The following is a 16,984-nucleotide window of genomic DNA, read 5'->3' as shown; positions in this document are numbered from 1 at the left end:
CTGTAAGGTTCTTGTATACTTGGGAGAGGGGTAAAGATACTGACCAGCTTTTAGATTTTGAGTTAAGAATGCTTGATAAGATATCAAGGGTAACCACTAAAAGAACAGAAAGAGTATATTTTTGAAACTAGTAAAGGGAAAATATGGAACAATTCAAAGAAAGGGAAGAAAGAAACACAAAATTTAAAAAAAGAGACAAATAGCACAAAATAAGATGGTCAAAGAAATGGAAATATGTTAGTAATGATAGTAGTTCACAGTGAAAAGGCATAGATTGGATTAAAAACAAAATAGAACCCAGCTTTATTCTTGTTTACAGAAGGCATACCTGAAACATTAGAGAAAGATTGAAAGGAAAAGGAAGGGAAAAAATATGCCAGGAAAATACTAAACAAAAGAAAATCGGGATAAATATATTAAGAAATTAGACTTTGTCACAAAATGTTACTAGAAACAAGCACTGCATAATGGTAAATGTTTAGTTTACCAGTAGGGTATATAACAGTTTCCAAAGTATGTCCTCTAAGTAATATAAAAGCAACATGTAATAAAGCAAATATTGATAGAAGTAGAGGAAATTGACATATACATAATCATAATGGGGGACTTAACAAGTCTCGTTCAGCCATCAGTAGAACAAAGAGAATAAATATCAGGCATATGGACAAATTAAACACAGCTAACAAGCTTGATCTAATTGAAAGATATAAAGATACAGAGCTTTGCACTCTATAGTTAGAGAATACACATTCTTTCTTTCTTTTTTTGTTTTTTTGAAGTGAGAGATTTTTTTCTTTCTTTCTTCCTTCCTTCCTTCATGGAGGTACTGGGGATTGAGCCCAGGATCTGGTGCATGCTAAGCACGCACTCTACCACTGAGCTATACCCTCACCGCTGAGAATACACATTCTTTTCTAATACCTGTTGACAAAAGTTTCAGGAATCAGAATCATACAAATCACGTTTTCTGTCATTAGGTTAGATAATATAGGGAAACAAACTTAAAAACCCATTATAAGTTTGGAAATTTTAATAACAGATCATGCTTCTAAATACGGGTCAAAGAAAAAATCATAATGGAAGTTTGAAAGTATCTAGAACTGAACAATAACAGATATTACATATCATCATTTGTGTGTTGCAGGTAAAATGATCTTTAGAATATAAAGCCATACATAACTAAAAATGAAAAAAAGAAGAGGAGGGGATGGTTCAAGTGATAGAGTGCATGCTTAGCATGCAGGAGATCCTGGGTTCAATCCCTAGGACCTCCTCTAAAAATTAAACAAATAAATAAATAAACCTAGTTACTTCCCCGCATAAAAAAAATTTGTTTTTTAATGAAAAAAGGAAAAAGAGAATATAAGTATTGGGAATAAAACCTCTTAGAATACTTTGCCCCTGGATATGTGCGTGGCTAACCTCCTTCGTATTTGCTTAAATAGCATTTCAGTGAGGCTCACCCCATTTAAAAGGAAAAGCCCTACCCTCTCACATGCCTTTTCCCTGCTCTTTTTTCTTTAACTTTTCTGTAGCATTTATTGCTATACTATATCTTTATTTATTATGTTTATTATTTATCATCTTCCTCTTTCTAACTAGAATGGAAGCTCTGTTACACAGAGATATTTTTTTGTCTCTTTTGTTTGCTGTCATCTCAGACACCTGGAACAATGCCTGCATAGAATGGGCACTCACAGTAATAATTGTTATTGAAAAAGAGAATTCTTGAAAAATGTGAATATGCAAGATGCATGTGCAGTTGAAAATTTGGATGAAAATCAAATTTCTAGAAAAATGTATTTCTCCCAAAATTGACTCAAGAAGAAAGGGAGAACTGAATAATCAAAAAAGTGTGAGTTAAATTGAATTGGTATTTAAAATTTTCCAAAGAAAGCACCTTGCTTGTATGATTTTGTAGGTAATTTTACCATTCCAACTTTACACACATTGTTCCAGATAATTTTTAAACTTACCAACTCAGTTTACGAGGCTAGTAAGACCTTAATATACAAAACCAGATAAGAATAATGTAAAAGAGGAAAATTAATTACATGGTAATCATATTCATGAACATATTTGCAAAAACCTTAAGGTATTGACAAATCAAATACTGTAGCACATAAAAAACAGACAAAATATCTATGGGGCTAGATGCCAGGATAGTGGTTACTGTGGGTAGGGCAGTAGTGATTGGAAGGGTCATAAGGGGGATTCCGGGAGCTGGTAATGTTCTATTTCTTGATCTGGGCGCTGGTTGATTACATCAGCACATTTACTTTGTGAAACTATTCAGCCAAACATATATCCTCTATGCACAATACCGTATACATATTTCAATGAAAAGTCTCATTTAAAAAGGAATATAGCATAACATGACTAATGTAAGTTTATCCCAGGAATGCAAGGGCACTTTAACATTAGAAAGTCTATAAATATTTGAATAATATTTATATTATTCATTTTATATGAAAGAGAAAGGCCATATAATCCTGGTGGTTGCAAAGGTTTGATAAAATTCAATGTTGATTCATGATAAAAATCTTAGCAAACAGGAAACAGGAGACCAAAACTTAAATTGATATTAAGGCAGAGACAGAGTTCACCAAACATTCTATATGCTCCCCTGCATTTCCAGTCTCCTTTGCAATTAGATGGGGACCAAGTAACTAGTTCTGTCCAGTAGACTTGGGAGTGGAAGTGACATGTGTCACTTTTAGGTGAAGGCAGTTGAGCCGATGTTCCTCCTCCATCCCTCTCTTCTCTTGCTCCAGTGACCTTGGAGGCTGTGTATTGCAGATGGCATAGATTAAGGATGGAGTAAGGATGCTTCACTCTCACCAGACTTTGCGTAAGCAAGAAATAAACCCTTATAGTGTTAAGCCTCTAAGATTGCAGAGTGTATGTGTTACCACAGCATAGCCTCTTATTCTGACTAATGTAAAAGACATCTACCAAAAAACTGTAGCAACTCTTATACTTAGTGGTGAGAAATTAGAAACATTCTTTTTAAAATTCAAAATAAGAACAAGGATGACTGCTGTTTCTGCTTCTATTCAACATGTGCAGTAAAACAAGTTAGGACTGGAGTGGAAGAAACAAATCAGTTATTATTTGAAGATGAAATAGTTATCTACTCAGTAAACCCAAGGTATAAAGACACAAGTTGCTTATAAGAGGTCTATATCTAAAATCAGGTACACTGCTGTGTATTAGCAACAAAAAATTAGAAAACTTAATTTTTAAAAAGGTACCATTCTTAATTTTATTGAAAAATATCTGGTACCAAGGGATAAATGTAGCAAAAGAAGTGAAAGACTTATGGAGAAAATTATGAAGTTTTATAGAAAAACTTTAAATACTTGGAGAGAGATACCTTGTCAATGGATAGACCAATAACATAATGATGTCATTCCTCCCCAATCTGATCTCTAGAGTCAGTGAAATTCTAGTCAAAATCCCAACAGGATTTTTAAGGAACCTGTCAGGCTGATTCTTAAGTATGTGTGGAAGAGTAGAGGGCCAAGAATGGCCAAGAGTCTCTTGAAGTAGAAGAACAGGGTAGAGGCATTGAGCTAGCAATACCAAAACTTAGGAGGTTTTAGGAAGTATGGTAGAGTGGAGTTGTCTCAGGGACGGACAGATGGTCTAATGGAACAGAAATGAGTATCCAGAAAGAGACATACGCATATGTGACAACTGGATGTGTGACCTAGGTGATTTCACATTAGTGTGAAAAGAATGATCGGATGGTCTTTTCAATAAATGGTGCTGAAACAATTATTTATTTAATGTGTGGAAAAAGAATATTTGTACTTAACCAAATTTTGTAATCAGGCTCTGGCTGATTGTATATCATTTAAAAACAGTATATATAGAAAAACTGCTCTAATTTTTGTTTTTGAAAGTGAGCCTAAGAAAATGACAACCTGGGGAAAATATTTTCAACAAGTATGACAGACAGAATGTTTATATCCTAATATACGAAGAGCTCTTAAAAATTAATGAGGAAGAAGATGACCCTTTATTGTTTTGCTTTCCTGACTGATTTTGATCGACATTTTAAAACTTTTCCTCAACCAGCAGCTATGACATTGGGTGGATTTATAGAAGGTGAGAGACTGATTTGTCTTTTCTACTTAAAGCATGTCCCAGGTAGATGTGGATTCAGGAATTGAAAACATGGAGGTTGATGAAAATGATCGAAGAGAAAAAAGGAGCCTCAGCGATAAGGTTGGTAAGAGATGAAGCCCTTGCTTCTGTGTTTAGTCCAGGTAATATAAGTAGTAAACACTGCTTCGGGCCTTGTATCTGTAAAGTCTATTAGGGAAGGCCACCCCAAACCAGCAGACCCTATGTAGGTGATTTTTTTTTTCTTTTAAGGAAAAATAGCCTGGATTGCTCTTATTAATGGACGTATAACTCAGTCCTTTTATCTGATAAAATCCTTCCATTATCTCTGTTCCAGGTCCACGTTTTTCATCAGTAAATTATAGCAGTTAATTTAAAGCTAATTGGATTTTTTTTTCTGTTGGTCTTTAATTACTTAAGCAAGTAAGCCATCATATCTTTAGTAGTGTTCTGAGGAAAATGAGTGGGAATTGAAGCAAGAAAATGTGAAGCTTAGTAGCAGGTAGAAGCTTCTTAAAAACATGGGGTTTTTACATTTTCTTATCATCTGAGCTTTTAATTCCCTATATTTAGAAAAAGGTCTTTTGGAGGGTTTTTGTATGTGTGTCATGTGTACAACTGGTTTAGGTAATTGCATCACTTTATGTTCAATCAATTATTAGTGTTCAGCACCATATTTGGATGGTTATTAGAAGTTGGACTGTAGCCTCCTAGTGGTGCAATGCTTTATTTTGTATAGTTTGGTTTTTTTTTAATGTTTACAAAATTCTTTCATATATGATATTTTATCTGTGATGGAAAGTAGTGAGAAATGTTAAATTCTGGGAAACTTTCTGGAGAAAAATGATTGTGTACCTAGAACGTTAACCTAGTCCTTCAACATTCAGAGAAATAAATAAATGGGGTAAATGTTCGTCCTTCACCATCTTTCTTCCTTGGCAGTTCCTGTTAGCAATCTTGCTGTTTTATAGTCAAACCCCGGTAGGCTGTGTTGTAGGCTCATGAGACCTACGTGTTGTAACTCTGAAGTCATAGTAACAAGTTTATGTTTCCCTAAATCAATGGGTGAATAGTTCTATGTGTTTCTAAAATAGACTCATTAATAAGTGAATTAAATCAGGATTAGGTATTTCTATTAAAGTCTAATTCATACCTCCTACTACTTGAAATTAACCTCCAAATCTTATTCCTTACAAGGAGCCTTCATCAGGTTCTGAAGTGTCTGAAGAACAGGCCTTACAGCTGGTCTGTAAGATCTTTCGTGTCTCCTGGAAGGATCGGGACAGAGATGTCATCTTTCTTTCTTCTCTTTCTGCACAATTTAAGCAGAACCCAAAAGAAGGTAGGAATCAAGCTCCGTTGTCTTAAGAGTCCTTAATAAAAAACCAGAATGTAAAGTCTTTTGTCTTTCTCTTCTATCCACATGCATTCTGTCTTGCTTTGGGGCTTTTGATTACAGGGATCCTTCTTGATGAGGACACTGCTGTTTGGCCACTGTCCACTGACATTATTGATAAATGACTTTTCTGTTTTTCCGCTTTTATGATTTCTCTAAAAGAAAGCTGTATAAATAAATTAGTGGTCTCCATTGTCTCAAGGTTGAAGTTTCTTCCTTTGTGATAAGCAGGTGCTCAGAGAGAGCATTAGTGCCTCTTACCCTCTGGGTAGGAGTGTGCTGAGCAGCCTCCAGGGATGCTGGGAGAGGCTCTCTGTCTGACCCCTGCCTGCTTTAAGTGCCTGTCGGGTCATGTGTAGACAATGGGGTAAATCTCCTTGATTAAATTGCTTAGCAAGATAGAACACATTGATATTTGCTGTGGTTACAGGATTCTATTTTAAGAGGCTACACTAAACCACACTTACAACAAAGTAATAAAACTCTTAGCAAGTCACCAGCCTTACAGGGCACTGTCACTTTTCTCTAGAGCAGTCATTTGGAATGCAGACGAGGTCGGGGAGGTGCTCTGGAGTGTTCTTTGGCGTATCACTGGAATACAGCCTCCCCGATGGCCCGGATTTCTGTCTGTTTTGCTCACTGAGGTATTCCCAGTGCCTGCACTTAATAACCCCTTAGTAGGTAGATGTTAAATGAGTGTGTGAACGTGGAAGTGACTGCGTTTCTTTTCCTCTGCTGCCTGTCTTCCGTGGCAAAAAAAAAGAACCTGTGTTCCTGGCGGATGGATAATTTACTTCTGATTTCCCTGGGATCTTATTATTACCTCTGGTTATACAGATGAGCTTAGCAAAAATGAGTTTAAAACCCCTGCCACTTGTTATTATTCTTATTGGAAATCTTAAGATTCTCAAGTCTGTCTTGTAAACATTTAAGTGGTAATTTTTAATAACTAATCAGATAAGATTTACAGGGATTAGACATTTTATTATTAATGTTTAAAATATTATCTAAAGACCTACAGTAAAGCAACTGGGAGCTGCCAAGAATAAGAAGGAAGCTAGAAAACAGAATCTGCTCCAAAAAGCCAGATGGTGACTAAATATTAGACCCTTCATAAAATACTTTGAAGTTTGTACTTAATACTTTCACTGTATGTGAAACGTACATAGATGAGGACATAACCCAGTCGCACTTCTAGCCTGATAAACTAACCTCATAGCTGGAAGTAGCTTCTTTTTACAGTTAATACGTATCAGCAGTGACTCTCATCGACTGGGCGCCAACTTTTTTTTTTTTTTTTTTAACTATTCTGGAATAACTTTAGATTTACAGAAAAGTTCTAGAGATAATGCAGGGAGTTCTTCAATGCACTTCACTCGGTTTGTCCTGATGTTAGCATCTTACGTAACCATAGTATATTTGTCAGAACCAAGATGTGACTATTAACTAAACTTTAGACCTTGTTTGGATTTCACCAGGCTTTCTGGTGAAACAGGTTTTCTACTATTTATTGTCCTTTTCTTGTTCCAGAATCCAGTCCAAAATACCACATTGAGCTTCTTGGATTCACTTTGGCTCATTCAGGGACCATGTGTATGAAGAACCATGTGTAACCTCTTCTTTATTCTGCCTTTCCAACAGTGTTCTCCGATTTTAAGGACTTAATTGGCCAGATTTTAATGGAAGTGCTAATGATGTCCACTCAGACTAGAGATGAAAACCCGTTTGCCAGTCTGACAGCCACATCCCAGCCAATTGCAGCGGCAGCTCGGTCACCAGACAGAAATCTCATGCTAAATACTGGCTCCAATCCAGGAACAAGCCCCATGTTCTGCAGTTTGGGTTCCTTCGGTGCCAGCTCTTTGTCTAGGTCAGTGTGATTCTTTCTGCGCGTCTAATTGGAAGTGAAATAGCCATGAAGTATGGGAGAGAAGGCAGTGTTCACTCATGGGCCTGTGTCATTCAGGTTATGGCATGTATCATGTCTGGGGGGACAGACTTACTCATCGCAGGAGGTACCGTCTTTTCCAGTTTGGTCTCTTTGGCTTTCCATGGTTAGGCTACTGGTAAATTAAATTTTAGAAACAAAAGGCTGTATATAGTACATTAGTCTTGGGAGAGAAGGCTTTCTCAGATTTTAAGTATAGCCTGTAGGTCGGTACAGCAATTAGATTATAATTATTTAGATGAGTATCTAAAAGATTTATAGACTCGAATGCTTAGAGATATGAAGTGCAATTATACTCTTCTTTAAAATCTTGGTATTTTCCATTTTAGTTCTCTCTCTCAAGGTTTTCTTCAATTTTCTCTTCTTTCCTCTCTCTCAACTAATTTAGCCTCTATGAAACTAGTCCAGCTCCCAGGACGAGTTTCTGGAGCTCGGGGCCACTGATGAGTCCGTCTTTTGCCTCCCCTTCCCAGGCCGCCAGCCAGGCGGCTGCGCCTTCCATGGCCCTGAGCCCGCATGGTTCGGCCTCCAGGACGGCCGCGGGGAGCCAGCCCTCATCTCCGCGGTACCGCCCCTACACTGTCACCCACCCCTGGGGGGCTTCGTCTTCTCCTAGCCCGCGATCCTCGGGCAGCTCCGTCCTGTCTAGCACACCAAGCCTCCCTGTCCCCGCTAGTAGCCCTCAAGCAGTACCTGCCAGCTCTTCCAGACACAGACCCACCAGCTCGGGGCCACCTTTCCTGCCCGCCTCACCCAGTGCCGTGAGCAGACGTCCCTCCTCCCTAAGGATTTCTCCTAGGTATTTATGCAGCAGGAGAGCTGGGTGCGTGTTTGAAGTGCAGGGAAAGGAGATTAACATGGTTTGGAAGAACTGTTGTGTGACACTGACCTCAGTTACCTGTGTTTTCTGTTTGGGGTTATTAACGCGCGTGTCTAACTAGCTTGGTAGGCTCGTGCCCCGGGTCCGTGCTTCTGCCAGGCTTGGATAACAGCACAAAGTGCGGGTTGCTCCAAGTTAATTCCTTTCTTCCCTTCTTTCGTCTCACTCTTCCTCCTTCCTGTACAAAATAAAAAGAAGTAACTTAGTTTTTAAAATCTGGTTCATGTGTCGTTTCTCATTACAAATGAATTTCAGAGACTGCGGACAGTTTGTATTTGCGAGCTGGCGCTCACAGGACCACTTGCCTACTTTTTGTACTGTTGCCAATCATAGTTGAGATATAGTCAGACCAAGGGGTCATGGGAGCAAATCCCTCACCTCTGGTCGCTGGGGCTGAGCCAGTGGTTATGCCTTGACACTTTATTTTCAGCCCCTTAGAAATTAGAATTAATTAGAATTCCACTAATTAATTCCAGTGCCTCCCTCCCCCCAAAAGTTCCTATGCTGTATAATTTAGGTAAATTATTTTTCTGCATGTCAGTACAGACAACTTTTAGCATAAGATTTAATTAAAAGGCCAGCAGTTGTAAAAGCTTTCTTCTTCTTGTTTTTCCTCTGTTCCCTGATGACCTTTTTTGCTTTTATTGAGGTAGTTTGTACGACAGTCCTTTCTCCTTCCTCTTCCTCGCACTCTCTGGGGACAGTAGTGATGAAGATGAAGAAGAAGATGATGATGATGATGATGGTGGTGGTGATGATGAAGGTGGTGGTGGTGGTGATGAGTTTTCTTGTGTCCAGTTTGGGTCCAGGTATCAGAGGAATGGAGTCTTACCCCTGCATGTGCATAGGTGCTTAGGAACTAACTTTTATAAGCCTGAATTGGAGGTGTGTCCTTAATCCAAACAGGGGTAGGGTCAAGTGAGGTGGCCTGGAGAGTCCAGGTGTTAGAAACTTGCATGTCCTAAAGCATTAGGACCTTCTCATGGGGTGAAGTGGCACCTAGAAATACTTTCATCATTGTTGCCCAGTAAGTTTGGAGGAACACCTGTGTATAATTGTTTGTCAGAAACATGAACAACAGATTGCACAGCAGATCAATCATCATTCAGCTCACCTGATCTAAGACTTAGACTGAGAGACCCTTCGTTTATCTATCGCCAGAGTGTTCTTGGGAGCTGCCAGATGTGAACAGCGTGTTCTCTGTGAGAGGCAGGTTTTCTCACATACAGTTGCATGGATTGCTGCTATTTGGGAATGGCAAAGGGGCTGGGGCTTTTGTGAGTGTGTGTCCCTCTCCAGCTAGTCTGGGCAGTCCACTGAAGAGCACGTGGGGTCATATTCTCCAGTGTAACTGTCATTCTGCTTTCGCTTCTAATCCTAAATTTTGCTGATCACCTCCTTGGCCCCGGTGAAGCTGAACCCTATTTGTTTAGACAGCCTGGGGATTGATAGCAGAGGTGAAAATATAGTTCCTAATGTGGCTGAACGTTCACTGCTAGAAACTGAGTAAAAAAGACAGCTTTGGTTTTCTAGGTGACTTTGAGCAAGAAAATACAACAGCACCTTCTTTCTAACCCTCTGACTCATTGTCTTACGATTTTGCTCTTAAATTGAAGTTTCCTCTGGACTGAGTTGGTATTTGTGCCCAGCACTATTCAGAAATAACTCCAGCTATAAATAGAGACAGCAGTAGGAGTTAGGTACACTTCATTAAACTTGACAGTGTTCAGAAGAGTCATTAGTGAGTATATATGTAGAGAGAGGAATGTTGGTGCAACGTTGAATATTGATTCAGGCAGGTTGATATTTGTAGTAGGTTGAATGTTGGATCACTATTTCTTAAGTAAATTTCCCAAAGGTGGAAGTGTCTTTTCCGTGTAGATAAAATCCTATTCCACAATTATAGTAATACAGCCAGTATCCTTGTTAGGAATCAGTTTCTATACATGATAAAAGCACTTTATTATCTGTTTTACTGTAAATTGTCTGTGGAAGAAATGCTCCTTCTCCCTGGCCTGTTTAGTTCTGACTTTCTCTAACAAAGATAGCAGATTGTGTGAGACTTTTACTAACTCCTGTCTAGACTTCTAACATCCCAACCGTGTCTCAGATATAGATTCTGTACCTACAGGGAGAGATAAAACTTACTGATTGTGTCCTAATAAGTGCAAATGCTGACTGAGCATCACGCTCCAGGTACTGTCAGCCCTCAGCACACATTACCCTTTACTCCCCACAGCAGTGCTCCTGGTTACTGCAAGGCGACGGGGTACAGGGAGGTTAGTCGCATAACTAGTACGTGGCGGAGCCCAAGCCCAGGACTCATGGACCTCCCACCAGACGTGCTGCCTCCGGCTTCTCCATTTTTGCCCAAGAGGACTTGTGTGGTTCTCATTCCTTAGCTAGTTACTTCGCTGCCCAGAGTTTCTGCATCTACTCTGTTCTTTGGCAAGGAAGTGCCAGCATTTTTCTCCTTAATCACAAAATCCCATTCCAGTCAGTTGGCAGGTCCTGTGCTGGCTGTTAAAGTGAAATCTGATCTGTCCAGATTTTGGCAGATTACAGATTTGGAATAGACAGCAAAGAGAATGTAGAAGGACAGGGAATATTCAAATGGAACTGTTCACAGAGAGAGAGAGAGGAGCTTGCAAAAGCACACAGGGTCGGAACCAGGATGGGGGAGCAAAACAACCTTGTTAATTTGAGCTATCAGCAAATAATTGTTTTCTTTCCCCTCGTCTAATCGATCTTCTCAGAATTTTATTTAGTTTGAAGTAAGCAATTTTAACACTCATTTCTTGCCTGGTGAGATCAATGTCATAAAAGAAGCAATCAAGGGCTTGTTTCCCTTTCTGCCCGCCCAGTGGAGTTGTTGGGTTGTGCATCTTTTGGGAGGTAGTTGGGACCTACATTCATATGTTACTTATTTATAGTGGTGATGATAAGGATGAATTTAAGAAAGGTAAAAGCATTCCTTCTATCATGTTTTGTAGTCCTCTATGAAAAAAGCTATGTGAATTATAAGGAACTACTTCCTGCCGGAATGAAAATGAGTAAAGTGAGAATTACCTTGTAATAAAGGGAGCCGAGGAATTATTCTGAGGAAACTTTCCATTTGTTTCTTAGGAAGTTGATGACTAGAAGGAAATTTTTCTTTTGTTTATTCAGGGTTTTGTTTTTGTTTTTCTTCTACTTAGATATTTCAGTGAAGGAGATCAGATCTTGAAAGCTATGAGCCTGTGTGAATAAAGAAAAAGAAAATCAGCAAGGAATGAAAAAATTTACATTTACTCTCTTATTTCTGCTGGTCATCACTCCTTGGAGATAAAACATGGCAGTAGTGGAAAAGAACTCTTTCCACCATGTCTGTCCCCAAAACCCTCCAGTGACGTCCCTTCCTACGCAGAGTAAAACCCAAAGCCTCTCACCCTACGTCTGATGGCCTATAACCTGCATCTCACGTACACACACACACACACACACACACACACGCTCCACCTCTAACCTTACCTTCCTCCACTGGCCTACATCCTCTTGCTCATACACTGGATCCTGTTCTTGGACTCACTCAGCATCTTCCCTCCTGCCCTAGGCACTTGTTTCCTCTCTTTGGACAGCTGGCCCCGGGTAGGCTGTGTGGCTCCCTGATGCCCGCAGGTCTATGTGTAAATACCACCTTATGAGAGGATGTTCCCTGCCCCTGTTGTATTAAACACCCCCCAGTGACCCCCACACTTCTTGCCCCTCTCTGTCACCCATATTCTGCTCCTCTTTTTCGTCACAGCACTTCTATATTAATTATTTTTAATCTTCTCTCCTCTATCATGTAATTGCCATATGAGCGAGGTCTCAATTGATCTGTTCGATTCAGTGTGCTGCCCCAAGGACCTTCAGCAGTGCCTGGAGTACAGAAGACACGCTGTGATCATTTGTTCAGGGAATTTGCACTGCTTAACCTTGCACAGCTCTAACTTTGCCTTGCATTGAGAAAACACAGTGTTCCAAAGTTTGCATCTAAAAAAAATAAGAAAATAGGAGGGTGATTATTCTCAACAAAGAAGACAAGAAACTGCAACAGAATCCTTTTAAGAAACAATTTTTCGGGGGAGGGTATAGCTCAAGTGGTAGAGCACATGGTGAGCACGCACAAGGTCCTGGGTTCGATCCCCAGTACCTCCTCTAAAATATAAATAAATGAAGTTAATTACCTCCTCCCCCCTGCCAAAAAAAAAAAAAAAAGAAAGAAAAGAAATGAATTTTCTTGGTACATTTAAAATGGGACTCAGTTTGCACAGATCTGACATCTATAAAACCCCAGGAATATTTTCATTGTGTTTTCAGAAGGATTCAGCTATATTTCCATTATGTGAAGTAATTACATTATTAAATTGGACTGTTGATGTAGTTATCAGGAAATGATTCACATGTTCTCCCAGAGAGAGGTATAATTTTTTAGATACTCTTAGGACTTAAATATGACATATTTCCAATGTCATATTCCATATGTCACAGTTGTAAAAGCATCATGAATTTTATAACAACTTTTTTTAGGAAAAAAATGAAATACTATTTTAAAACATTTAAAAATGTCTATTGATGGCATAGATTTAATGCATAGAAACTATACACCCCTTTCTCCTTCAGTATCACATTTGATATTTGAGTTCTAATCTAAAGATCCTTGTAAACCAGTTTTTGCCACTGACAATTATTCATAGCATTGATGAGACTGGCCACTTTTCACACTTGTGATCATGATCCACTCCACTGTTAGGACTGATCTTACAGTTCTGAAATATATTGGTGAGTACTGGGGTTTACTCTACGTTCTCTATTTGGTTAAACTTTTTTTTTTACTTCTTTCTCTTCTCTTGAAAGTCACCTGAAGTGTTGTTTGGTGCCTGACAGATGATCACCAACACACATCAACCTCTTTTAGCTGTGAAAATTCTCTTAATACATTGAATGTCTTTCACTACATTGCCTGGCAGTCTTCTACACACATTGCCACTTTTCATGTCTTCGTGAAATGTTTGTGAAGGTGTTTCAGTTGAAGTTAAGGTGTTTAAATCCAAGTTCAAATGAACCAGGTTGTGTTGGCTAAGAATGGAACCCCGTTTCAGTGCATGAGCAGCCACCATCTAAGTGTGCTGACGTCCCACAAATGTCCACATGCTGGCTTTGGGCATGGCAGCAGACTGACTCCTAGTAACTGGCAAGGACCCAATGACATCAAATATAAGATACTTTCACTGCAGAAATGTAAAAATGTGAGAAATATGGGGCTTCTTACCAAGGAAATACGTAGTTTACATTTTTCATTTGAAACATGAGGAAGATCTATTTTCATTGTCACCTGTGAGAGCTTCTCAAAGGAAAATTAACTGTACCTGTGTGTAGTTATAAGCCTGTTTGAGCAAAGTTCATCTCAGGAAGTGCAGTGAGTGTGGTCACTGAGTCACCAAGGTCAAATGGAAGAGGGAGGGAGAGCAGATAGCTTGCATCCGAGATTACTGCAGAGAAAGACAAATATCTTTTTCCCCTTTCTCCTTTTGAGGGTTTACCACACTTCTGATATTTATGGTGGGTTTTTCTGTCTTGTTCTTATATTTTTTTCCATTTGCTTTATTATGATACTCATCTTTTGGTTGCCAGGCCAATGAACAGATATACGATCTTTACCATTGATTCGTGATGTGTACCCCAAAATTTAACTGATTGAAGACACAAGAATTAGTTGTTTTGGGGTTTTTCAGTTTTCTCACCTGCCTGCCCATCTTTGCCTCTGGTAGGGCACTCTGTGGGTGGCTGGATTATCTACCCAGTGAGGAGGGCATTGGCTGCCTTGTGCTTTTCACTGCTTCTCAGTCTTGTCTCTTCCTTTCCCTTCTATCAGACCTATGTATTAAGTTGTAAGAATTCAGAGGTTTACTAGACTCTGGGCTGAGAGCCTTAGATTTAAAGCTGTGACATCATTTTCAACTTTTTTATTGAAATACTCTAATATCATACTTTGATTTCAAGGTTGATGATTTTCCTAAAATTCTAAGGTCAGTTACGTTTATGTTCCATAATTCGTTGTGTGTATATCTGTGTAGCTATCCACGTAACGTATCATTAGTATCTCAGTTCTTTTAGTTTCTAGCCTTTGTCTTCCCCAGGCTGAAGTAGGGGCGGGTTCTCGAGTTCCTTATACTCCTCCTATCCTTTACCATCTTTCACACGTACTTCTTTTTGCAAAGTTTATGTTTTTTGCATTCCTCTTCATTTCAAAATTCCTGGCCTCCTCCTATGCCATGATTCCTCTTTTTGTATCTTTCATGTTTATCCAATCACTTTGTGAGTTTCTACATCTACTTTGGTATATGGCCTATTGATGGATGATCTAAACTTTAATTTCCTCGCACCTACCCCTTGTGATAATGTTTCGCTTTAGTCTCAGAGAATAGTTATTACTAATAATAACAGTGCCTCACGTTGTGTCCTGCTTCTGTTTTACAAAGCACCCCCACATGACTTCATTGAACCCCCACAGCAGATGAGATGAAGTTCTGGGTTCAGGTAACAAGCAGGAGGGCTGGGCATAGATCGCTAGTTTGGATATTCCTCGTGCAAGATTTTTGTTTGTATTGTTTTCACTATCTACTTTATCCTTTTGCTAAGCGTTTTTTGTTGATAACAGCTATTTTTATGTCACCTTCTAACTGGACAGTTTTCCTAAGCTCTGGTCCTATTGCCAAATGCTGGATGAAGGTCTTTGAGATCTGTGCTAGAAGTTAGAAGGAAGGTTACTGTGTTAGTCCCTTATAACTTGACTCCTAAAGACTTCAGTTCTAGCAATAGTAGAGGCTGGCTTTGACCTCCAGGCCTGCCCGAGTTTGGTTTGGCTGGGCCGGTTTGATTTACATGTGTGTGACATCCCTTCAAGTGCCTGGCGCTCGGCAGCAGTTCTTGGTCCTCCTGGTTTTGTAAGGTGCCGTTCCCAAGAAGATGAGATGTTGGGTTTCTGGTCAGACTGCCTTCTTAGGTCAATAAAATATTTACTAAACATTGCTGTTGTTGGACTTGGAGCAAGTGAAACAAGCAGTCAGTTCTGGCCGTGGCTGCATGGGTGTCTGTGCTTTGTTCTGGGTGCGGGGACCCTAACAGGCTTTCTGCTGCAGAAATGCAAACTCTATCAAACATAAGTTGTTGAGAAGAGATAAAAATAATCTGTTTTCTTTTCTCCAAAGTTTGGGAGCCTCTGGTGGGGCAAGTACTTGGGATTCCTACAGTGACCATTTCACCATTGAGACGTGCAAGGAGACAGATATGCTGAACTACCTCATCGAGTGTTTTGACCGAGTTGGAATAGAGGAAAAAAAAGCACCAAAGGTAATATGAAATAGATTCATTAAAAAAACAAAACAAAACAGAAAAACCTGGTTATTTATTTGAAAACAAATCGTTTTTTAACCCCCTAAGGATCATTTATTCATTTATTCAATCAGTAAAGTGGTTATTGGGCTGCTGTAGGTCAGACTGTACCAGAAGCTTGGGGTGTATCAGTGAACAAAGCAGACCAAGATCCTAGCCCTCACGAAACTCACATCCTAGAGGAAGGAAAAAGTGACAGAGCCGATTGCCATTGCCACCAGTGACTCACATGGACTTGATAATTTCTCATAGCCTGTCATAGCCATAATAACCAACATTTTTGGAGTGCCTGTAGACTGCTGAGCACTTTGCTAGATCTACATGAGCTCAAATTCTCACAGTTGTTCAGTTAGTCCGGTGTAATCCAGTGTAGTGTATTACTTTTCCCATTGTATTAATAAGCAAGTGAACTTCAAAGAGATTAAGTACATCTCCTATGTAGGTCTTTCCTAAAAGGGAAGTGGAGTAAAGTGAACTTTCAGAAAGCAGGGGATACCTGTAATTGTCCAGGCTCACATAAGTAATAAATTGCAAGCTGTGTTTAAACTCAGCAAGCTACACTTTTTCTGCTATTTCATGCTCAGTTATTATCTCATTTCATTCCTGTTTCATTTTCTAGTTCTGATTTTCCATTAGAAATGAGTCTGGTTGTCTACCTGTTAGTTTCATATTTGTGAAGGGCCTCTTGAAGTTTGTGGCACTTAATCTTTTGAAGCGTAGAGAGTGGGCATATCTCTAAAATCCCCACGTGGTCACCTCAAGCTTCTGCTGCTTTCTTCTCTAACCTTAGGTTTCAGTGGAGTCAGTATATTTGGATGAAACAGTTAGTCTAGTTTTTTCATTATCAGTAAAGGGAGAGAAAAGGATGCCATTTCCTGGAGATCAGTTTCTTCTGACTCTCATCAGTTTTCAGCTGTGTGGGATTATTTTGTTTGTCTTGTAGTCCTAACCTCCATCTCTCTTTTCAGATGTGCAGCCAGCCAGCCGTCAGCCAGCTTCTGAGCAACATCCGCTCACAGTGCATATCCCATACTGCATTAGTACTACAGGGTTCCCTCACGCAACCAAGGTATGAAGAACCAACGTGTGCTTGATGTTAGCAGGGAGAGGACCCTCTCCATCAGTGGACATAGGCTGCCAGCCATTTTGCACCACGTTGGATAACTTACTTCCTCACCTGTGAAATGAGTGGCTGACTCGATGGCCTCTGAGG

General features: G+C 39.5%; 1 protein-coding gene across 3 annotated transcripts in view; it reads left to right on the top strand.

Moving 5' to 3' along the window:
* The window catches only part of UBE4B (ubiquitination factor E4B), a 109,096-nt gene that overhangs the window by 48,299 nt on the left and 43,813 nt on the right, over positions 1-16,984 (top strand). The window contains exons 4-11 of one of the 3 annotated variants that reach the window (XM_074377461.1): positions 4,146-4,233; positions 5,329-5,473; positions 7,169-7,397; positions 7,864-8,274; positions 9,009-9,164; positions 9,517-9,564; positions 15,588-15,729; positions 16,740-16,840. In XM_074377461.1, coding sequence (XP_074233562.1) covers positions 4,146-4,233; positions 5,329-5,473; positions 7,169-7,397; positions 7,864-8,274; positions 9,009-9,164; positions 9,517-9,564; positions 15,588-15,729; positions 16,740-16,840 — 1,320 coding nt within the window. The remainder of the gene's footprint in view (positions 1-4,145; positions 4,234-5,328; positions 5,474-7,168; positions 7,398-7,863; positions 8,275-9,008; positions 9,165-9,516; positions 9,565-15,587; positions 15,730-16,739; positions 16,841-16,984) is intronic. The other 2 variants (XM_010957575.3, XM_010957576.3) reach the window with 2 other exon arrangements.

This window comes from Camelus bactrianus, chromosome 13 (assembly GCF_048773025.1).
Source record: "Camelus bactrianus isolate YW-2024 breed Bactrian camel chromosome 13, ASM4877302v1, whole genome shotgun sequence".
NCBI lineage: Eukaryota > Metazoa > Chordata > Mammalia > Artiodactyla > Camelidae > Camelus > Camelus bactrianus.
The sequence above is the reverse complement of the archived record's forward strand: the minus strand, read 5'-3'. Positions and strand labels throughout refer to the sequence as shown.